Below are 24762 nucleotides of genomic sequence, written 5' to 3' on the forward strand. Positions count from 1 at the left end.
TGATTCGAGCTAGCCGGCAATCTGATCTCAATTGTTTTCTATTTAATTTATATATGGAGTGACATTAGGTTTAGTTTGAGATATTCGTTATTGTTTACAGCGATAATTTTTTAGTATAAAATTTTTTTGAAAGCGATGAAAAAATATCTCATTCTCATTAATTTGAAAGATACCCTACCTCTGCATCATTACTTAACTCTTTTTCGACGTTGAGGGTTGTAAGACCGCCGCACAAGATGACAATCCCTTCAATGGGTGAAATTATTCTGTGCGGATACGGACGTCTTTCGGAAGCGAATCAGAAATGCGGCACATCATTTGTTTGATGTATACTACTATGTAGAGAGTGACATAGTGCGTTCTGATTCGCCTCCGAACGACCCGATATCCGTACAGAATAATTTCTTCCACCACCGATATCTTATCATAAATTCCTCTGCTCTTCTTTGATGCCAAGAGTTTCAAAATTGTTGCACATGTTGCTGGTCCTGTCAATAGCCTTCCCAACTATATGTTTGCCCATTAAACTACTGTTGTGTGTAAAATGCCTCCAGACTTGCTCAAATCGAAGTAAGAAAAGTTTAGAAAAAAATCTCAATGAGTAATAAGCTTGCGTTGCTGTGCCTAATCCCACGATTGCACAGATAATCACATTATAATCACTAAAGAAATTCAAACTGTACATTTAAGCAAAACACCGATGACTAAGAAAGAAATGACATACAATATTTAGCACAATTAACTTGGCTTCGTTTGGGATGACTTTTTTCGTTGATTTTTAAAGGAGCTTTTTAATACAAAAATTAAAATATTTGTACTAAAAAACTGCTTTAAGAAACAACAAAAAAGTCATCCCAACAAAACCTTAATTGATAAAGATCTTAGAAGTTATTATCAAGATCCTAAAAAAAAAATCACAAAATCTCCTATATGACTTACTCACCCATTTTAAAGAAATTGATCGATAGACCAAAGCTATGATGTCAAAAGATCTTCCCAAACTTTGTAGTCAGTAGTGGAACTGTTATTATCAATGATGCTGTCCTGACAACCAAGGAAGAAGGTTGGTCTTACAGGATCGTTATTGATAAGGGCATGTGCAGTACCGCTTGGGCTTGCGGCAATGGCGACCTCAACAGCGCCGATGCTTACTTCTGCATAGCCCTTCCCTTCAATGTGTGGATTCTCCAGCTGCATAGTTTGGCTTCGTTTTGGTTATCCGGTACTTTTGTAAAAGATAATTTTAAGAAACACCAATATAGATAAAAGAGTTTTCTAAACGGAGAAGTATATATAAAAAGCTTTTTTAAAACAACAGAAAAATGAAAACAAAAAGTGTTATTGGGAACGTGGTTTGAGGAACCAAACAATAAATTTACAATTTTAGAAAAGAATAGGCACAAAAAACATCCAATCAAATTAGGCCTTAGTAGCAAGAGTTTATGTAAGCAATGAAGTGTGATGGAACAAAAAGAAAGATCTTCAGCTTAGATTGAAGATAAGCATACCCTAAACTTTGTTTCGGCTCCCCAAATGAGAAATGTCTCATTGCAGGTATGATGTCTGTGATTTCCCCTAAAGGCACCCGGCCGAATCTCACCTGCATGAATTGACTTGCAGATCTGAGCGCCACCTGTTTAAGTGAGTATAATTAGTATGATACATGCATTAATAAAAAAAATCCTTATTTATGTAAAGTCCTTTTCATTTTTCACATTTTTTACTTGATGATAACTCAAATTTAATCATTTGCTTTCAAATAAAAGATCAGAAAATTGTTAGTTTTGTGTGGAATCTTATTGTGTTGATCGAACAAGTGGTACTGTTGCATTGTATCTCAATTCAATCTATCGAGCTCGTTAGGAGGTTGCAAGGGTTTCCATACAACCATACAACGCTGCGGCTCTATGAACTCAACCGTTGTGGCACTGTATTACTTAGTTGGAGGCATACAAATTATTTTTCAGGTCATTTTATGCTTATCATATCTTTTTTAACACAAAATTATTACATGACCATAAGGTCTCCATATGTACGGCCTCTAGAATTCAAAATAGGAAGGGTTAGGAGAGGAGTTAGAAAGAGAGCGTAAAAGAGATCCTTATTTCATGGTCGCTACAAATTCAGCAAACTCTGAGCTATGATCATGTAAAATGAAAAACATACGGATATAATTATTCAGCACCCTATGAATCCATTATTTTTTTTCCCCAACAGGCAACAGTCTTATGTCCATAAATTCATCGATCAAAGAATTTCTATGAATCAAAGGTTGACAGGCCAAATGATCACATAACAACAACAAAAGAAGGCTTTATCCCTGATGAACTGGTGGAGGATATGTTCTTTGCAACAAAGAATGAATTGCAATGTGTTGTTACTGGATGGTCCATTATTAATAATGTGAAGTGCAATATAGTTTACTCGAGCAAAACTCGATTGCCATTATGTTGCGCCTAACAACACGAGCCATCAAGACCATGTATGTGGCTATAGAACTTCATGCAACGAAGGAACATTTTGCCTCAAGGGTTGCCAACAATTTGCACCGCAATGAGGCCGAAGCCAGATGCCCACACCGACATGCATAAACATGAATAAATTTGAAGTGTGTGATACCACTTGTCAATCTTTTAAAGTTTTAATGCCAAAATCTAATCTTGCTACTTGTGCTTGTAATCGGCCACAGGCCTTCCACATACCATGCTCACATGTGATTACAGTTTAAGTTTAGGTCAAGTTGGTCTGAATTGTACACTTCATCATACTACAGCATCATCCATTATGGGCACACATATGAAGCTGAATTTCATGTTATACCTCCCAAGTCAGAATGGCATGATTACAGTCTAAGTGATAATATTATCAAACAACTTCCCCCGAATTTTCACAAGAGATCTGAATGTCCACACACAATATGTTATACAAATACGATGGATGAAACTAGGTTGCCAACAAATAAAATTTGCAACATCTCGCAAAGGTGTTGGGTGTTATGTGTGGAATATGATTGTGTTGATTAATGGGGTTGTTATGTTGTCTCGGACCTCAAATTTGTCGTGCTTGTTAGGGGGTGCGAGGAGTTTACCTCCTGCTTTGCACCTGAAATTTTTTTCATACAATATCCCGGAACTATGTACCCCAGCGCTGATCGACAAAGAGTAGAGTGCCATAGTACTTTGGATTACGCGCATCAACGCTGCAAGTTTGGCGCCGCAACATCATCAGACAGAGGTCTGAGCGCCGCAAAGCCCCAAACTGACGCTGCAGCTCTGTGAGATGGACTGGATGATTTTCTTTCTCGTTTTTATGAAGGGTTGTGTCCCTTGGGGTTATTTACGTAGCTTTTTCTTATATTTATGAAATGTAATGTACACATAGAGAATGATGCATGTGAGAAGAGAAGCAAATAAGATTGAGAGAGAAGAAAGATTTGTATTTATTTCTCTCAATTTTCATAATGAATTTCTTGGTGTGGTGTAGGTCCGTAGTTTTTTTCCATATTTTGAATTTTTTCACGTTAAATCATGGTGTCATTTATTTTTTTCGCTTCTTTTACTTTCTTGCTTATTTCGTCATTGTGGTGTTTACTCCTCCACATCCCCAACATTGGGCATAATAAAACATGTCCTTTGAATCCAAAGAATCGCTCCTAAAAAAATGTTGCTTTCTTTGTATTTTTGGTGTAAACAAGTTGTTCTTATAAGCATATCATGTTACTAAAATGTCATTGGTTAGTTAACTTCAATGAATTATTCATGCTTTGGATGCTAGACTAGTATACTTTATATGGGTGGCTTGAGGAGAATGAAGCATAAAATGGGGTTATATAAAAACCCCCAACAGCTAGCCAAGTTGAGCTAGCCGTTGGGTCTTTTTTATTTAAAAAATAATAATTCAAAATCGCCACATGACTGGCGATTAGCACCATGTGGCTTAAAATTCTCCAACTGTTGGGCGATTAGGTCCAAATTCAAAATTCAGATCTATCCCTCCCCTGAATCCTAATTTAATTTTAAAGGGAAGCTGTTTTTAAAATTTAGCCATTAATTTATTCAATCTTACGTTCATTCAAGCTCTAATGCCTAATTTTCTGGAAGTTATGCATAAGCAGTTTCAGGAACGCCCATTTTTTTATAATGTCATGGGCAACATATAGTTCACATACGCCATTTTGATCTCTGCCCATCCATCTACTCAATTTCAATTCCCTTAAAAAGAACTCGTAGGACTTCCTAACAATTAAAAAAATGCAATAAATATGAGGAAAAATCATTCTTTTTCAAAAAGAAACCAGAAAATGCTGATCTAGTGAGCGAGCGAAATCAAAGTTAATAGCTACAATTAAAATTAGCCAAAATCCTTGCCATGAACACAATAAAAAACCTAAAAACTGACAATGGTAATAATTATGGTCATGCGAAGATCTCTAGCAAGCGAAAATACCGTGGATGCCCTTATCGAGGGCCACACCGATGGGATTCAAAATCCAACCTCGCCGATCATTTGAAATCAGCGAAGGTGCGCTGAACCGAGCGATATTGGCATCAGCGTCTGCGTCACGCCCGCTCTGCGATTGTGCTCGGAAACGCAACGAAGCGGAACCAGGAGTTCGCTGAACGCGAAGGCAGAGCCAGGTGAGGACTAGGAAGAGAGAGAGGACGAAGGGAAAAGCGGAGGGCCTTTTCAGGAAGGCGGCGATGGAGGAGAGAAAGGCCACTGCGGGCGGTGGAGAGTGATTGGAGAGAGGAATGGTGGAGTGGTGGTTGTGTAGCTGGATGCTGATCCGCCTAGGGTTTGCCATCGCGATGAACTGCAATAGCCCGCTGGCATGCTACAGGAAGAGGGAGAAATTTGGGAGACGGGGAGATTGGAGCGCTTATGTTTCTGCTTCTTGAGCTCCTTTTCAGAACCGAAGCTGAAATTAGGTACATATACAGCGGATAACTGCTAAGGAAAGGAAAAATCTTATATATTTATATACATCACAAAAAAAGTAGCACGCGTCGCTTCTTCGGCTCCTTCGTGGCTGTTCGACTCCTTCGTGGCTGTTCGACTACGCTCCTTTGACGACTTTACCTTCCTGTCGGATCGGAAGCTACGACATTTTGATCGGAAGCAACAACGGGAGCTCGCGCGCATCTTCGGCCAAATCCCGTAAATCCGCCGAGCCGAGGGATTTAGTGAATCCCGGATTTATGCCGTAAATCCTTAAATACGGGATTTATCCATTGCCGGGATTTAACGCGCGCACAAAAACCGTTTGGCTGCATTTAGCGTAAATCCCACTGTAAATCCGATACCAAATAGCCGGGTAAAATGGGGGAGCTAGTGGATTTAAATTCTGCAGGATTGAAGTTTGCAATTTTGACTATTCTGTAGTAATTTGTTATAATTTGAACAGGAGGTGTTTTGTGTGGAGAATCTTCGCTTAACTTTGGGCTCATCTCTTTGTGTGTTATTGACGATGTCTTCTATTAGGAATGCAATTCCGAGACGAGCACATAAGGAACGGGCACAGCCGTAAGTCTTGCAACAGACGACATGATTATTTATTTGTTATTGTAAATTATGTAAGAAGGCTTGGAGTTTTTATTGTTTGAACTGTATCTCCAGTCAAGCAAGGAAGAAGTTTGGACTTCTTGAGAAGCACAAAGATTATGTGGAGAGAGCCAAGTCCTTCCATAAGAAAGAAGAGACTCTTCGTGTATGGTTTTTCAGTAATATTTCTAGTACAATGGCTGTATTTGTGTCAGAACGGGTTCTAATGAGATTTAGTGATGGCTCTTGTTTTTACAGATACTTAGAGAGAAAGCCATGTCCAGGAACCCAGATGAGTTCTATTTCAAGATGATTAGTTCGAGAGTGGTTGATGGAGTACATAGACCAAAGTAATAAACCATAAACACCTTATTATATCTTAATTTTTCAACTTTTCATTTTTTTGCTATTTTGTGCATCTTGTTTAAAGGAGCCAAGCAAACAAGTATAGCCACGATGAACTAATGTTGATGAAGACTCAAGATATTGCATATGTCATTCAGAAACTTCAGAGTGAGAAGAAGGTTAATAGTGGAGCACCAAACTTTTTCAGGCTTGATGGAACACTGGCATTTCATTAATGCTACAGTAGTTTTCTTTTTATGCAGAAAATTGAAAGGCTCAGGGGTGCACTTCATGCACTGGACAACAAGCCACCAAACAAGCATGTTTACTATGCTGAAGATAGGTACATTATTCTTTTTTTGGAAAGATAAGGGTCATGCCCAGCCATTTGCATTTCATCTATGTAAAAATTATAAAAGCTGCATTACAATAAAACAAAAAAGTAGAAGAAATGATTTAAGATAGACTTTTGAAAAAAAAAAGGATTGGCATCAGAAGAAAATGTATGATTGGATTTGTCCAACAAGAGATGCAAATATGAATTGGCATAGTATGTAGTATCCAAGTATTCAAGTGTAGTATATGTGTAGAGCGAATAGAGTTTGTCGCATTCAACCTCAATTAAAGCATATCATTCATGCCAGAACAAAAATTAAAAATCCATATGTTGCAGGTTAAAAAGAGCGTGAGCAGTGAAGTAGCATAATAAGAAATCATCCATGGAGGAAAAAATAGCTGCCCAAAAGATTGATCTAACTTGCACTGTTCAACCCCAAGAAAAACAAAGGCATTTAAGAACAAACTACTGTCATAATAGATGAATATATAAAACCATCACAATCATATGACAAGCTCATCGTTAGATCGATTACAATAAAGAGAACGAAATTCCTCGTGGAAATGCTCTTAAATTTCCATTTCTAACTGCTGATTCAAATAACAAAGTAAATTTTCTCGACATTAATTGCATAGGATAATAAAATTTAACCAAAGGTGATTTTTTCTTTCTAGACAAATGTAATATGCCTAATCTGGAGAGCTAGTAGAGAGAAGCATGATATAATCTTGTTTGAGATGGTACCAACATGAACAAGGGCTTGAGAAAGATAACAACCAAGATGAGATCAGGCCTAACTCAAAATAATTTAGTTTTAGCTGCAAAGTTGAACCCTCTAAGCAGTTCATTAGCCAAGGAAATGGTATCCATAATATCTCTCCCACACATGAAAGAATATTTGGCAGAGTTGATTAAATTTGGAAAAAAATACGTTTAAATTTGCCTGCAATTAATTTGGTGATAACCTTATATAGAGTGCTATAGAGGGATATAGGTCGATAGTTATTGAGAGACTTCATGTGAAGATGCTTAGGAATTAGAATAATAACAAAATGCCTAGTTATATCATATAATTTAACAGATTGGAAGAAGTAATATACCACATTCACCAAGCAAGGCCCACTATAACCCATGTATCTTTAAAACTATTTTAATTAAGTCGTGAATCCAGAATTTATCTTTCCCAATATTAAAAATTGCCTTCTTGATATCAGACAGAGAAATTAGCCATTAACATCTCACAATCATTTCTTATGAGGTTGTTACTAGCATTCTCTCAAGAGGCAACAGTAGTAGAGTAATGTTCTTTGTTTAGTAGAGTATAGAAAGAATTGATAACAAATTCAACAACACCATCTGGATCTGTAACACAACCTTGAAGGGTCACGATCTCTTTGACGAAGTTGTGATTTTTCCTTCATTTGATTTTATGATAAATGAATTGAGGTCATCTTCACCATTTGAGAACCAAGCACATTTAGCATGTTGCTTTATCAACTTATTCTTAGTTTCTTAAAACTTATTGGTTGTTTCAGTTTGTTTGTGATAATAAGAGGTTCCTGAAGAAGGGGTATGTTGAGGGGATTGCTCTCTAGAAGATTGAAGTATTTTGTTTGAGCTTGAGCGAGGAAATAAATCAAGAAATAAAGATGGAAGAATTCTAATTACAGCCATTGATAACTTTTTCACATTATATAATTCCTTACAAAAGGCAAATAGGGAACACACAATTGTTGAAGTCTACAAATTTTCGTAGGTGAGAAGGCATATTTATTTATTTATTTATTTTTTTCATTTACACTTCCTAAATCCCACAAAATGATCCAAGGCTTAAAAAATATAAGGGGACATTATTAATAGCATCCCATAGAGGTTTTCTCTCTATAGCACCATTTTTAGCATAAATGAATGCAGTGTAGAATTTAATTTTTGGAGGGAATTCCATCCAACCATGATTATAATGAGAGTATGAATGCAATGGTTTGAAGGTGATCTTGTTAGAGCTCCATTTGACCCAAATATGACCACTAGAGTCTTATTCAAAATATTAATAATTATCTCCCTGAACAAAGATAGTTTCTTGATAAGAGTGGATCAAACAAGACAGAGAAGGAGATCTTAGTTTCAATGAGATAGAGGACATCAAGATGGTAGCCTTCGACTAAATTCCTATAATCAGGGGGCCTATTATCCCTATTTAAGCCCCTAACATTCTAAATTGTGATAGTGAAAAAAGATATTATTATTGACTGTCGTTTGAGGGATGGGGGGCTTCTTGTTTCTAGACATTCTTCTATTAGAGGAAGAAACCACAACTATCTCCATTAAGTCATCTTTCCGGGGGCGGTTCACCCAAAGTTTATGGGGTGTGAAGTTTGGTACAATGTAAAATTAATGTTTACTATATTGGGTCTAAAAGAGGAGGCATCTTTTGTATGATTTAGGGGGGAGGTGAAGATAGAGGGGTTAGATTGAGTAGGAGATTTAGGTGAGTTGAGGTTTGGGTTTCTGATAGGTGGAAGGATTGGTGGTGGATTATTTGAGATGTTGATGATAGGTGGATTAAAGAAGGAGATAGATTCAAGTCGATTGACCTCTCTTAAGGACTCAAACTTAGTCCGACAACAAATTCTCTAGCACAATGACTATTTGATAGTTGAGCTTTAGAGTTTTCATATTTGGGTAGCTATTGTGTTCATGAGCAAAGGTGGTGCATGTGGAACATGGAATTGGCCTCCATTCATATATAATAAGTTGAATAACTTTCTTGCCATTGAGAATGAGTGTGATGTTATCAAGTACAATGAAAGTGGTTGAAATTTGAACACTAACCTTCGCATTTGGTCAGTCTAGATTTTGAGGCAGTAAGAGGATTAACAACAACTTCAAAGTTCTCTTTGATAGGAACAAAGTCAGGTGATCATTTCTTGAAGATAAATGACCTTCCATTAATAAATTAAAGTTCAACATTACTAACCATTTCTATATCTTTCACACGTGTAAATTTAAATAGAAAAAAACATCTGCTAGAGACCAGAGATTGAAAGTACTTGTGAGCCACCATATTTTAATAAGTAGCAAAAATAAGATTACCGTAGGATGGTCTTCTTCATGTAATTAAATCTGGGCTCCAGTTTTGAGAGTTGTCATCAATCTTTTTTACTGAAAAAGCCACCTTGTCCTTTCTTGCTTGGGGTATAGGAGAGTGCGAATCCTTCAGCACCAGGCCTGGCGGTCAGGAGACCTCTACAGTTCATGGGGGTTTGTTGCAGGTTTCTGTTATTGGATGGAGGGTAGATCTGTGACAGATGCCCATGTAAAAGTAGGGTTGGGGACAAGTATATAAGCTGAGTTGTGGATAGATGGAAGAGGTGGACTTGCAGAGAGATCCATATTGAGATAGAGAAAAATAACTTAGAAACTCAACATAGTACCCACCGGCAGCCCTGGTGTACCAAATGGCTCAGTTCAGTAGGGAAAGATTAGGTACATTCTTCTCATTTTCACTGTGGTTATTATCGCTCTCCATAGAAATGTTCCGTTATATATCAGGTTTTGCTTTCTTCCATGATTATTCTTCCAGCACATCTATGCTTGAAAACTTGTTTTCTTATCTTATTACTTGCCAAATGAAAACCTTATGACATTCATTATGGGTTTTGCATCCCTTAGTTTTCTTCAATATGTGCATTAGCACTGCTTTCTGCAGGGAGGGGGTGGTTGGGTGGTCTGGGATAGTACGTTATGCATACTTTTTAAGTTGAATTGAAAATACCAGTAAGCCGTAATCATTTTGGAAGCATAGGCAACATCGTATTTACTGCGGAGAGCATGCAGTGAACTGCTAACTCGTAAGGTTTTAGGCAAGAGGCAAGTGTACTCACTTTTATGAAAAGTTGGGCCTTATTTTACTTATCCTTCATCTTTTTTTTTTTTTGGCCTCTATTCTATTCCTCTTTCACTTAAATTCCAGCTTTGATAGAGGTTCAACTAGGAGAGGATGAGGGATTAATAGAAGATTGGAAAATGAATAAAATTTAGGAAGAATTAGAGAATAAATACTCCGCTAGAACAATAACATTTATAACTGCCATCTCTCGGTTTAATTGAGTGACATAAGTAGCAGACACTAGTTTAGATTCGCAAGGAACAAAGTAAACCTTAGAATTCTACTAGCTTGCATGAATGAGTTAAACTAGTTTTTGACATTAAAGTACAAAAAGGAGGAGAGAAGAAGCACTATTTCTAATGCATGGATACCCATGGACCTTAGGTTTTAAACCCACACTTGCTGCAACTTAACCAAATTTGGTTCAGAGAATACCTTTTGTTTAATGACTTGAATCATTTAAAATTTTTACATGCTGATCTGAAAGTTAAGTAGCAAAACTCAATATATACTCTCTTCAGAGTAAAATTGCGGCAATGCATTGAAACTATTTTACATGTCTACCAGTGTTTGAAAGTTGGAAGTTGGAACTCCACATCAGCTCTGTACCATGGAAAAATTTGTCTCTGGAAAGTATTTGCTGATACTGTTTCAATATATCTTGTTACATCAATCAATCTTTTGATACTTAAAGCGGAATGCGTCGCTGTGGAGCCAGTGAATCTAATGATGTATAGAAGGAATGGGTTAGCAGCTAATCTGACTTATTCTAGCTTCCAGTACCTATAGGATTTCTCTTGAGTCGTTTTGTGCTGTGGAGTACTCATCTTACTCAAGGGAGTAAGGTTTTTGACGATTGGCTTCTACATCTGAATGGATCTTGCTCTCGTACCTTCTTGTATTTGAGTTTATGGAGCTTTCTTTTCGTTAACATTCTTGGAAAATCTGAATTATTGAATGCTTCATCAGAGTGTATTTGGCTGTAAATGTTTGGTTTCATTCCTCTGAACTGATTGATCTATTATTATATTTTTCTATTAAGCCATCCTGTCAGATTTTCCGTTCCTTCATTCTGCCATTTTTATTAGGGAGGAAGCTAAAGAAATAAGATCAAGATCATTACACATCAATGCTTCACCTGCCCAACATAATTTGCCGAGGAATATAAGGAAGTAAGGGCTCTTTAAGACGCACAAAGCTAATTTTATATACCTGGTAGAAATTTATACATTTGTGATTTGTCATTGTGCAGATGATGCAATTTGTAAATATAGTCTATTATATGAAGTTTATTGTTTTCTTGCAACTTGATCGATTACCTTCAGGAAAACTTCTTCTTCTTACCGGGAGCTGGAAGAAAGGAGTAAAAGGGTTGAACAGCTTGAAAAGCTGTACTCTGAGATGGCTTTACAAAAAGAACTACAGGTATATGTTTGCATTTAAAAGAAAGCACCTCAAGGTGAACATAGCTGTTTTAATCCAAATACAACTATTTATCTCGAAATGATTTGTTTGACCCAAATCCGAATGATAATCAAGTTAATTTTGAATTTTCAGATCAATTAGAACTTCCCCCGAAATTTAATCGAGTCAAAATTTATAATCCAAACTCGCCTTGAAAATGATCGAGCCAACTTGAACCTGAACTTTCAAGCCGGGATTGGGTCGGGTTATTGGTTTTTTAGTGCTGAGGTTGCTTGAATCTCAGACGAGGAATTCATAGAGGCAATTTTGTTTTACTAGAACCATTAGAAAAAAGATTTTATTATTATTATTATTATTATTATTTTTAACAATTAATCAAAATGGCCAAAATTTAACTATAGTAATCAAGAATTAACAATAGATTCTAAGCTAGAAGCTTTACTTTGTTAGTAATCTGTTGAATAACTATATTTTTGTGTGTTAGAAACCCGGTCGGAAGCGCAAGCTTCGCGACGATGAGATGGCTTCCCCAACAACCAGACCCGTTTATAAATGGCGTGCGGAGCGTAAACGCTGATCAGCATCTGCTACTTGGAGCTTCTTTGTTTTACAAACGCATTTCCTCAACCATTTTGCTTCCTGACTGCTGGTTGAGGCTTTGTTTGAGACGGTTTTTTATTGCTTTTTAAATCAGCTTTCTAGCATAAAAATTTTAATATTTTGTACTAAAAAGCTATTTTAAGAAACAGGAAGAAAACGGTCCCAAACAAAGCCTGAGATTCATATTGTAACACTGCTTTGCAGGGTCTGCTTCAGATCTCTTTGTTTAGGGCTGCTGTCAATCTTCCTCGTTTCCAGCTTTAGCTTGCATTCAATTTCTCCTGTAGTGATGAACTGAAGCTGCTTATTTAAATATTTCATAATAAAAATTAGTTCATGATGTGTTCTAAATCTCTCAGATGCATTTTGAAATAAATGTAATATATAAATAATTATTTCATTTTGATGTTGCATTTATCTCATAATTAAAATAAGAGTTATAAGTTTTTTCATGATTAAATTTTGATTAAATTATTCTTATAATTTTTTCCTCGTTATAATAGTTATGAGTTTATTTTATGATGTAATGAATATGATTATTAGCAAAAATTAATATACATTGTATTTCTATTAAAAATATATATAGTATTAATAAGTTTTGATATTACATATATGAATGAAATTAAAGTTAGAAATTATAGAATTGATTATTTAGGAAAAATTAGTAATTTTTTTTTATATATATATTCATCAATCAAGTGAGTTTAAAATGCAAATTTAAATATATATATATTCATCAACCAAGTGAGTTTAAAATGCAAATTTAAAATACAATAAATAACACATTTTGTGCGATAATATTACAATATATTATGGGCAAGTAAAAATAATCAAAGTATTTTATAAAATTTCATAAATTGGAGATGATAACCCTAAATTTTAAAATGCTTGAATAAGTCAATATGATAAGCATAGTGATAGAATTAGGGTTTAAAGTGACAGGAGAAGAAATTTTTTTATAATTGTTAATAATATACATAATTAGTTATAAAATATTTAATTGATGAATAAATATAATATTTTTTGGTTTGCACTCAGATGTATTTTATGTTTGGAGGAGTTACATACAGGGCAAATATAAATTTACATATTTAATTAAATTTTTCGTGTAATAATTACATTAAAATATATACACAAAAAGATGTATTACCCTTTAAAAAAGTTAATATCAATATTATTTTTATGTTATTTAAAACTTTGAATGTTATACAATTGAATATCAAAATTTAGATGTTAGGATATAAGCATAAATCTCCTGTAAAATAATTAAATTTTATCTATTTAATAAAAATGATTTGCACATGTCATGCATACACACAACGGCGGATACAAGGGGGCGCTAGTATGAGTGATTATTGTGTCCAGACATCGAACGTGTCCAGAGACCAATAAAAATATGCCACATCACTAAGTGCTTGGTACCGCACTTGATACGGTTGGTATCGAATGCAGTACCGAGCTCGACACGCTCAGTACGGACAACAGTACCTGTCCGGGCACAATAATATTTCCTCCAGCAGGGGCATGTGCCAATACTGCTCGGTACCAACAGCAGTACCAATCGGTATGCTCGGTACTGCTGTCCAGACACAATGATATTTCTGCCAGCAGGGGCGGATCCAAGGGGGCACCAGTATGAGTGATTATTGTGTTCGGACACTGAACGTGTCCAAAGACCAATAAAAATACGCTACATCACTAGGTGCTCGGTACCGACAACATCACCGATAGGTACGCTCTGTACTGCTGTCCAAACACTAATATTTCCGCCAGCAGGGTTTTTTTTTATGAATTTTGAAATTTAGGTGAGATGTTAAAAATAGATGTAAGAGTGTTATTTTGTAAATAGCCATATTTCATGTGTTGTGTGTGCAATTAATCTTAATTTGGTCAAATATTTGTATTATTATTGTATCATTTAAATATATATTAAGTAAATTAAAAAATTATTACAACATCATATTTAAAATTCAATTTAATTTCAATTGAAACATTCATTAAGTATAGACTTTTCGAGGAATCAATAAATATGGATAGTACGTTAGAAGCTAAAAGATCTCTATCAATAATAACAATAGAATGAAATTCAAAATATGCCTCATAAATCCTGATTTATAGGATTAAGAGGGCTATCGAGAGAGAAATTATTCTGTGTAGGGACTAGACGAAGACCGTCGTCCAGAGACCAATTATAATGCGACACATCAGGGATGACATGGCCCATTCCAATTGGTCTCCGGACGGCGTTTGGTGTCTGCACAAAATAATTAATCATATCGGAAATGCTTTTTAAGAAAAAAAAAATTAAGTATTGATACGACATCGCAAAATTATCTTGATCGGGCATGAATCTCGAGGCAAAAACTTGTTGGAAGCTTCAAAAATTAATTTCGGGAGCATATGAACTCCGATTTCAGCGAGCTTACAGTCAAACTGAGCGTCTCGGAAATACGAACCCAACGACATCAAGATCAACCCAATCCGAGCCCAAATGAGTTAGAATCAAGGGCTCAAAGCACCGTTGGAAGGTTCAAACCGCAATTTGAGTTACCAAACGGTCTCCGATTTTGATGAGCTTATACTCGAATCGAACGGCTCGACGAGACGAATCCAACGAGCCCAAGATCATCAAATTCCGATATCATTAAGGCCTTCAACAACTTCCAAACAATTGAGATCAGCCCAAACCTTTTTGTGGTAGCGGGAGGGATAGGACGCGAGTGAACTCAGCTGCAGCGTATCGGATAAATCTCATCTCTTCCATTTATTTTATTATTATTTTTTTTAATAATATTAATCTTATTTTCTAAGTAGTTGGATTTGTTCGTTTTTCGCCATCGTCACCAAACACGCTTGCAAGAGATCCATATGATGAAATAAAAACAGACAAATCAGATCCCTCGATATACTTTGAGATTTGTGTTAAAAACATTGTACGAATGTTTAGTCTGATCGAAGGGTTTTAGATGATATAGATGTTTGACTTACTTTTTGCTGATTGATGGGATTTCGATCCACCAACCAGGCGCACGCGGGGAGAAAGAAATAGAGGCCGGGAGAGAGGGAGGGGAGGGGAGGGGGCGGAGAAGGGAAGGAGGAGATGGCAATGGCGACGGCGCTCCGGCGGCTATCCTTCTCTGCTGAGGCGAGGAGATTGCATCATCTGTCTCCGGCTTCTCTCTGTTTCATGGTATTTCTTCGCTTCTATTTCCTTCCCTTTTATCTGTTTCTTTGAGCTCGATTGTTCTCCGGTGCAGAGCATGTCTCATTGATTGTTTTATTGTCTTACTTCTTTAAATTGGAATCGAAACAGTCTTCTCTTCCAAGCGAGGCTGCTTCTTACGAGAAGGATGGATCCCGCGTCACAGTGAGTTGCTAGCCTTGTTCTTGCTTCATTGATTTCGGCTTTTCTAGGGATTTCGATTAGATCCTGTGATGTTTTCTTTTGAATAATGGTTCCGAATTATATGCAGTGGCCTAAGCAACTCAACGCTTCACTCGAGGCCGTGGATCCGGAGGTTGCCGACATCATCGAGCTCGAGAAGAACAGGCAATGGAAGGTGGTTCTTTGTTTGATTGTCATTTCATCTCTTTAGGATATGCGCTTTGATTTTCTTATCGGATGTGTCGGATAAAAGAATGAGGAGGCTTTCAGCTGACCTGACTGAGCTGAAAGTGCTTTTTATGATTATTAGTGATGAAAGGAAGCTCATCAATGCTTATTTTTTTTGGGTTTTTTCTATTATGGAAGCTTTATGTCTACCTGTAATGGTTTTTAAGGGTCTGGAGCTTATACCTTCGGAGAATTTCACATCGGTGTCGGTGATGCAAGCCGTTGGATCTGTTATGACTAACAAGTACAGCGAGGGCTACCCCGGTGCAAGATATTATGGTGGAAATGAGTAAGATATCGTCCCTTTTGTTCATTTCGAAGACTATTCTTCCTGAGATTATGAATTAATCTGATCCATTGCCTGCCTGTCGCCAGATATATTGACATGGCGGAGACATTGTGCCAAAAGCGTGCTCTTGAAGCTTTTAGATTGGATCCCAAAAAGTGGGGAGGTAATTGATCCAAACCTTGGTTTTTGTATTATTAAGCTGAAAGGATTTTTCCTCATTTGTCTGTTCTTGATGCTCATGCAGTGAATGTACAGTCTCTATCTGGTTCTCCTTCTAATTTTCAAGTTTATACGGCTCTTTTGAAACCACATGAAAGAATAATGGCGCTAGATCTTCCTCATGGTGGACACCTTTCACATGGCTACCAGGTTGGTGCAGTACATTGATGGGTGTTATATACCCTGCTAGACTATTAGTACATTGTTGTGTGTCATTAGGCCTTCTCCAACTGAACTCCAAACGCTTGAATGGCGTCTCTTGCGGGCTCCAGCCGAACGGAAAAACTTCCAGTATTTGGTTGTGGGTGAACAATGCGACGCCAATATTATCGTTGCACTGTTCACCTGCATTATTTTTCTGTCTCTACAAGATTTGTCAAAGAAACGCTCGAAAGAGAGACGGTTACCGGCGCAAAATGGAGTTCGATTGGAGATGAATCACTCCAATTTTTTTTTTTTTTAATTCAAACTACAAGCTATGTTTATTCCTAAATATTTTCAACTTCTACCCCCTCACTTGGCATGCTTGCATTTTTGTGCATAAATAAGTATCTTGATATCTTAAATGACTTCATTTTGCCTTCCTGATACAATTAATTTGATGCAGACTGATACCAAGAAGATCTCTGCTGTATCAATATTCTTTGAGACAATGCCATATAGATTGAATGAGGCCACTGGGTACATTGACTATGATCAGGTAGCTGCTCATAATTAGGTATTTGCACTTGTATTGTACTTAAATGACTAACATATTCAGCTTGAACTCATAGGATTGAATTTAAGAAGAGGAAATTTTATTCAAGACATTTTTATTTGCATTCCTCAGACCATCATATAGACTCCATATAACTTAAGTTAGTAGATAAGGCTAACATTATAAATTAAAGTTAAAATTAATCCTAATTTAAATTTAAATATAATCCTAATTTAAATTTAAAAAATCCTATTAAAACACGCCACAAATTTTTTCATGTCACCCATCTTAAGTGAAATTGTATTTCAAAGTTCAAAACACCGCCCAACCGCCCAACGATAGTCTGAAATAACTATCAATCTCCTAATATATAAATATTATAGTCTATCATGAACTCCTCAATCCTTTGGAATCAAAATTTGTTTGGGAAGTAACCTAAATTACATCACGACTGAAATCATGCTTACTAAATGAACTAACATAAAGCTAGAAAATATATAGTTAATGCAAACCTTCTCGACCATTGTTACTAGAACATACTCAAATAAGAATAATAAACACAATCAATTACAATATAAAATAAATAATTGCACAAATTAATACTTGATGCAATATCTCTGATGAGAATAAATGCAAAAATTTCCATCACATTGTGTTTAGTTTCTTGAGTTTAAGGTGGTCCTTAGATTATGTGTTATCTTCTTCGAAAGGTTTCTAAAAAAGAGCCATATAGGAAATGAAAATTACATGTTTTCTATGTAAACCATGGAGCCTCCACTATGATGGATCTCATTGGAACTTTTTTTCCTCTTTTTTTCTATGTTTTCTACCTTATTCTTCATCTTTTGATCTTCAAACTAAGCCTACCCTCAAGCAATACATGAATCATGATCCTGTTATGAAATTTTCATTTCATTTTTTATTGCAGTTGGAGAGAAGTGCTGTACTCTTTAGACCTAAATTAATTGTTGCAGGAGCTAGTGCGTACTCACGCCTTTATGATTATGCTCGTATTCGCAAGGTAACCTTAAAATGATTTGAGCAAAGGCAATTTGGTTCAGATTTTAGTTTTTATTCTTGCATTATGAGTGAAACTCAATATAAAGTGCTTTTGAAATCGGCAGGTCTGTGACAAGCAGAAAGCTATTCTTTTGGCAGATATGGCACACATAAGTGGACTGGTAGCTGCTGGTGTTATTCCATCTCCTTTTGATTATGCAGATGTGGTGACGACTACAACTCACAAGTCGCTTCGCGGACCACGTGGAGCCATGATATTTTTCAGAAGGGGGGTAAAAGAGATAAATAAACAAGGGCAAGAGGTGAGATGTAATTTGAAAGCTCAAATTGAAAAGCAGGGAGCTATTTTTTTCATTTAGGCTTCGTTTTGGGACGGTTTTCTTACTGCTTAAAACAGCTTTTTAAGAAAAAATTAAAAATTTTGTACTAGAAAGCTGTTTTAAGAAGCCGTAAAAAAGCCGTCCTAAACAAAGCCTTATTTTTTCAAACAAGAATGAAGTGACCCTCCAATCATGTGAGAAGTGCGTATGCGTGCTTTATGCCTTAGATGCTAAGTGCCAATACACTCTCCTTGAAATCTTTCCAGGATAGTCGAAGCATCTTTTGGTTCCTTCTTCTTAAACTCTTTTGAGTGCTTTTATTAAATTTAACTATTTCATGCTATTTTCTTTTATTTATCATATTGCATATCACTTCAGGGCTTATGTTACTTTTAGGAATGAAATGACTTATACAATGAGCATTGTCTTTTCCACAAGGTTATATATGACTTCGAAGAGAAAATTAATGCTGCAGTCTTCCCTGGATTACAAGGTGGTCCACATAATCATACAATTACTGGCTTAGCTGTTGCACTTAAGCAGGTGTGCATAACTCTTCTGCATTTCTTTCATCTTCTTAATAAATTTTGTGCAGAGCAAATTAAACAAAAAAAGGGTTTATACTAGAATGAATGTCCAGTGGTTTGTGTAAATGGCATGGGTGAACAGTGCAACGCCAATATTGGCGTTGCACTGTTCACCCGCAAGCAAATGGAGGATTTTTTGGCGTTCGGCTGGAGCGAAGGAATGACGCCAAACGCTCGTTTGGCGTTCGGTTGGAGATGCCCTTATTAGGCCTTCTCTAACCGAACTCCAAACGCTTGAATGGCGTCTCTTGCGGGCTCCAGCCGAACGGCAAAACTTCCAGTATTTGGTTGCGGGTGAACAATGCGACGCCAATATTATCGTTGCACTGTTCACTTGCATTATTTTTCTGTCTCTACAAGATTTGTCAAAGAAACGCTCGAAAGAGAGACGGTTACCGACGCAAAATGGAGTTCGATTGGAGATCAATCACCCAATTTTTTTTTTTTTTTTTTTTTAATTCAAACTACAACCTATGTTTATTCCTAAATATTTTCAACTTCTACCCCCTAACTTGGCATGCTTGCATTTTTGTGCATAAATAAGTATCTTGATATCTTAAATGACTTTATTTTGCCTTCCTGATACAATTAATTTGATGCAGACTGATACCAAGAAGATCTCTGCTGTATCAATATTCTTTGAGACAATGCCATATAGATTGAATGAGGCCACTGGGTACATTGACTATGATCAGGTGGCTGCTACATCTTTGTTTGCATGTTTACTTCATATAACCCGTCATAAGATTTTTTTTTTTTTCCAGTCTACGTATGGATGCATTGCATTTTAATTTTTTGATGCAATCAAATAGTTTCTAGAAGCTCAAACTACGGGATTGAATTAATCCTCCACAATCTATTGTGGATTGAGGGATCCTTTTGTGGATTGAGGGATCCTTCCTCTTCTTCAATCTCCGATTCATATTTTTCACATACAAATATCTGATATCTTAAATTTTTCTCAAGGAGTTTAAGTAATTTGTTGAAGGGTAATATAATTTTCTAATTCCAATATAGTATCCTTCAAAATTCCTTTTAGGATGAAAAATAAATTAATGTGATTTCATTGAGTAGATGTAATAATTTGATTCTATGAATAGTATATCATTATATAAGTAGTATGTCATGTCTTTTAGATATTCGCTAAAAAAAAAAATCTCACTCAATGAATGAATTTGGAGATGACTTAACTTTGCGAAAGGGTGCTGGAACTATTAAATGGCCATGCCAACACAATCTATTGAGATCAAGGATCAAGTCGTCAAAGATGTATTTTAATGGGAAAAAAAATATTACGGCGGTGTCCGGATTCGCCCGGAGACCAATAAAAATGCACAACGTTGCCTCAAAAATGTATCCTGCTCGATAACCAGACCGGATAACCATCCGGTGTCCGCATAGAATAATTGCTCTTTTAATGGGGCCACAAATAGTTGAGATAAGGTTAGTGATGATGATGAATGAATGAATATGAAAATCATCAATTTTTGGATGCACTGTGATCCGGGATGACTCAATGTTAGGATTTTCTAATGGAATTTGTGCTACATACATAAACCTTCTCAACCATTGTTACTAGAACGTACTTAAATAAGAATAATAAACACAATCAACTACAATATAAAATAAATAATTGCACATAAATTAATACTTGATGCAATACTTGTGATGAGAAGAAATGCAAAAATTCCCATCACATTGTGTTTGGTTGTCCTTAGATTATGTGTTATCTTCTTCTAAAGGGTTCTAAAAAATAGCCATATATGAAATGAAAATTACATGTTTTCTATGTAAACCATGGAGCCTCCACTATGATGGATCTCCTTGGAACTTTTTTCCTTTTTTTCTATGTTGTCTACCTTATTCTTCATCTTTTGATTTCAAACTAAGCCTGCCCTCAAGCAATCAATGAATCATGATCATGTTATGAAATTTTCATTTCATTTTTTATTGCAGTTGGAGAGAAGTGCTGCACTCTTTAGACCAAAATTAATTGTTGCGGGAGCTAGCGCGTACTCACGCCTTTATGATTATGCTCGTATTCGCAAGGTAACCTTAAAATGGTTTGAGCAAAGGCAATTTGGTTCAGATTTTAGTTTTTATTCTTGCATTATGAGTGAAACTCAATATAAAGTGCTTTTGAAATCGGCAGGTCTGTGACAAGCAGAAAGCTATTCTTTTGGCAGATATGGCACACATAAGTGGACTGGTAGCTGCTGGTGTTATTCCATCTCCTTTTGATTATGCAGATGTGGTGACGACTACAACTCACAAGTCGCTTCGCGGACCACGTGGAGCCATGATATTTTTCAGAAGGGGGGTAAAAGAGATAAATAAACAAGGGCAAGAGGTGAGATGTAATTTGAAAGCTCAAATTGAAAAGCTAAAAGAATCGTTTGGGACGGCTTTCTTATTGCTTCTTAAAACAACTTTTTAATAAAAAATTAAAAATTTTGTAATAAAAAGCTGTTTTGAGAAGCCGTAAAAAAGCCGTCCCAAACAAAGCCTTATTTTTACAAACAAGAGTGAAGTGACCCTCCAATCAAGTGAGAAGTGCGTGTGCGTGCTTTACGCCTTAGATGCTAAGTGCTCATTACACTCTCCTTGAAATCCTTCCAGGATAATCGAAGCATCTTTTGGTCCTTTTCTTCTGAAACTCTTTTGAGAGCTTTTATTAAATTTAACTATTTCATGATATTTTCTTTTATTTATCATATTGCATATCACTTCAGGGCTTATGTTACTTTTAGGAATGAAATGACTTATACAATGAGCATTATCTTTTCCACAAGGTTATATATGACTTCGAAGAGAAAATTAATGCTGCGGTCTTCCCTGGATTACAAGGTGGGCCACATAATCATACAATTACTGGCTTAGCTGTTGCACTTAAGCAGGTGTGCATAACTCTTCTGCATTTCTTTCATCTTCTTAATAAATTTTGTGCAGAGCAAATTAAACAAAAAAAGGGTTTATACTAGAATGAATGTCCAGTGGTTTGTGTATTTATGATTGATTTTTGGATTTTGAATTTCTAGCTTTTGAGTTTGACTTTTTTTTCTACTTGTTTAAGCTAATGTAAAGTATCCAGTTATGCCTTCCCTTTTATCTCTTTTCATTTCTTTTTTGACCAACATGATGGAAGGATCGCCCCCATTTAATTACAAAACAAACATAAGTTTTGCCTTCTATTTTAGTGAAGGGAGATCAGCATCATACTAGATACTAGATAAGTATGTTAAAAAGAAAAATAAAAAAGCATAAAGATGACCAAATAGGCAGCTGAGGCATAGTTATGACAAATAACTACGTTGAGTAAATGATCAAAATGGTCCCTAAATTTTGTAGATGCATCTAGTTTAGTCTTAATTTTTTTAGGTGTTCAATTTAGTCCCTCATCTTATCAAAATTGAGCCAATTTGATCCCATGTTCAACTTTGTTGTTCTTTGAATATAAATTGATGGATGAAAGTTTTTCATGAGGTAATTTTAGAAATTTTTGGAATTAATCTCACTGGCTTATACTAGGGAGATTAAAGTAGGCCAATGCCATGGCATTATAGAAGTTTAAACCATAGGTTTGAATCAGGCTTACCATGTACAACTGACCTCTAGTGGGGGCTTAAATAGGCCAGTTCGAAATGTTTTGGGCTAACTTGAGTTTATATGAGATTGAGACTAAGCAGGCTTGATTTGAGAATACATCGTTCTGATTTATCTCAGTTCTGAATTAATTTGTTTGGATTTTGAATAATAATAACAATTTATTTATAGGAGACTGTGTCAAAGAATCTGCAACTTTTTATCTACTAGTAATTGTAGATCTTGTATACTGCACTGTAACTTGGATCATTTAATTCTTCTCATGTATCCTGAGGAAGATGATCTTATTTTATTATGAACTGAATCGATAATCGATAATGTTTATCATCGCTTCGTTTGCTTCTTGATATAAAAATTTGATGTAATTTTCATCATGCAATAGGCTACAACTCCAGAGTTCAGAGCATATCAAGAACAAGTCCTCAGCAATTGTGCAAAATTTGCTCAGGCATATTTCCATCTCTAAAACTATTATGCTAGTTTCTAAAATATTTCCGACTTCTTTGTTAAGACTCTTATTTTTCTGACTTGCTAATATTTTCTTCCTCAGCGGTTAGCTGAGAAAGGTTATGAACTTGTTTCTGGTGGTACAGATAACCATTTGGTCTTAGTAAATTTGAAAAGCAAGGTGAGAATGAATTGCAGTAATTATTTCTGTTCATTCATACTATTTTCAATGAATCTAACTGCAAAACCCTCATGCAATAACATCATCCTATTAGTCTTTGTCATAATAATTCAACTTGTAATTTATGGTATAATCTCATTTCAATGTGCACGCAAACCTAATCTTTCAAAGCATTCATTTGTGAGAGATTGTGGCTTGACTAACATATTTTTCCAGGGAATTGATGGATCCAGAGTGGAGAAAGTGTTAGAATTGGTTCATATTGCAGCCAACAAAAATACAGTTCCCGGTGATGTGTCAGCCATGGTTCCTGGTGGCATCAGGATGGGTACAAACCTTACTATATCAATGAACTAAATTTAATCAGGATGTGTCTCAAAGTAATTGAATTTACTTTAAAGTGAGTGAATGAAACACAAAATATTGATCAAAGATTGTATTACACTCATCTCAAAGTAAATTCGATAACTTTGTGATTTTTTTTAGAATCAGTTTTTGTCAGGATATTCTGATCAAATTTTGACCAGGATGAAAAATTTGCTTTGAAATGAGTGCAACACATACAAAAATAGATAAAAAAATTAAATTGCACTCATATGTTGATAAAAATTTGATCTAACAAAAATTTCCCCTTGAATTAAGCTATTATGGTCATGTGTTGCAATTAAGGTAATAACTTATGAGATTTTTTATATAATTCAGGAACACCGGCACTCACATCCAGGGGGTTCGTTGAGGAAGACTTTGCCAGAGTTGCAGACTTTTTCGACGCTGCTGTGAAATTATCACTGAAAGCCAAGGCTGAAACAATAGGTACAATAATTTCCTTATAAACTTGAGAATAATAACCCACCAACGCTTAGCTCGGTTGGGAACCCCCCATCCCGAGTTCGATTCCCTCGAGTGGCAGTCGGCCCTTAAGTGGGGACTCCAAAGCAACGGCTATGGGTTTGTGGCCTGGGTGGCCCATTAAGTCGGCTGGGGTTTACGGACCGCCAAGCACGCTCGACGAAGTCGGCTGTGGCAGCGGACAGTTCCTCGTCATAAAAAAAAAAAAAACTTGAGAATAATTTATGAATGGCTCATTCTATGGATAATTGATCTTTAATATTTCAGCTGGAACAAAGCTCAAGGACTTCATAGCCACTATTCAGACAAATGACAATATTAAAACTGAGATTGCTAAGCTTCGGCATGAGGTGGAGGACTATGCAAAACAATTCCCTACAATTGGATTCGAGAAAGAGACGATGAAATATAAACAGTAATTTATCGTTTGATATGCATTACTATTTGGTGCATATATTACTCTTATTAATCCTTGAGCCACATAGAAATCTTGTAAACTATTTAACGCTCCCTTTTGCATTACTGTGGATGGTTTAAAGAATATGTGCCATGTTTAAGGAATGAATTCTCGACTATAATTTGGGCTATGCTTGAAGTCAAATAATTAAGTAAATCTAAATGTTATAAATTATTTCACATGATGTTACTAGTTGGTGAATATGGATGCGATGTGCATTAAACGAGTCTCATGATTAATGAAGGATTTCTGATAATACTGATCATTGAAGGCTATGATTAATATATAATACTCAGTCATTTAGAGTTAATATGATGATACTCATCCATGTGGTAAGCTAGAT

General features: G+C 35.9%; 3 protein-coding genes across 4 annotated transcripts; 2 read left to right on the top strand and 1 right to left on the bottom strand.

Moving 5' to 3' along the window:
• Positions 1–759: 759 nt before the first annotated feature.
• Positions 760–4943, bottom strand: LOC110114456. Its single transcript, XM_020847343.2, has 3 exons — positions 4447–4943; positions 1509–1633; positions 760–1191 (listed from the first exon to the last, which is right to left on the bottom strand). Exons 1-3 carry the CDS (start codon positions 4802–4804, stop codon positions 976–978), a joined length of 699 nt encoding a protein of 232 aa, XP_020703002.1. The 5' UTR covers positions 4805–4943; the 3' UTR covers positions 760–975.
• Positions 4944–5007: 64 nt separating this feature from the next.
• LOC110114496 (probable U3 small nucleolar RNA-associated protein 11) lies at positions 5008–12490 on the top strand. Its single transcript, XM_020847399.2, has 9 exons — positions 5008–5314; positions 5405–5523; positions 5617–5707; positions 5800–5891; positions 5972–6065; positions 6150–6229; positions 11201–11284; positions 11438–11537; positions 12022–12490. Exons 2-9 carry the CDS (start codon positions 5468–5470, stop codon positions 12112–12114), a joined length of 690 nt encoding a protein of 229 aa, XP_020703058.1. The 5' UTR covers positions 5008–5314; positions 5405–5467; the 3' UTR covers positions 12115–12490.
• Positions 12491–15177: 2687 nt separating this feature from the next.
• On the top strand, positions 15178–24549 carry LOC110114476 (serine hydroxymethyltransferase, mitochondrial). Of its 2 annotated transcripts, none has more exons than XM_020847363.2 (15): positions 15178–15327; positions 15451–15504; positions 15611–15697; positions 15918–16039; positions 16126–16202; positions 16284–16408; positions 16866–16958; positions 17884–17976; positions 18080–18277; positions 18734–18838; positions 22868–22933; positions 23036–23113; positions 23330–23441; positions 23816–23926; positions 24230–24549. In XM_020847363.2, the coding sequence occupies exons 1-15, from the start codon at positions 15238–15240 to the stop codon at positions 24379–24381; spliced, it is 1563 nt and encodes a 520-aa protein (XP_020703022.1). In that variant the 5' UTR covers positions 15178–15237; the 3' UTR covers positions 24382–24549. The 2 variants fall into 2 exon arrangements, with proteins under 2 accessions (XP_020703022.1, XP_020703021.1); XM_020847362.2 differs by lacking the exons at positions 17884–17976; positions 18080–18277; positions 18734–18838 and adding exons at positions 20839–20931; positions 21035–21232; positions 21675–21779.
• The last annotated feature ends 213 nt before the right edge of the window (positions 24550–24762 follow it).

This window comes from Dendrobium catenatum, unplaced genomic scaffold (genome assembly GCF_001605985.2).
Source record: "Dendrobium catenatum unplaced genomic scaffold, ASM160598v2 fragScaff_scaffold_1608, whole genome shotgun sequence".
NCBI classification, from domain to species: domain Eukaryota; kingdom Viridiplantae; phylum Streptophyta; class Magnoliopsida; order Asparagales; family Orchidaceae; genus Dendrobium; species Dendrobium catenatum.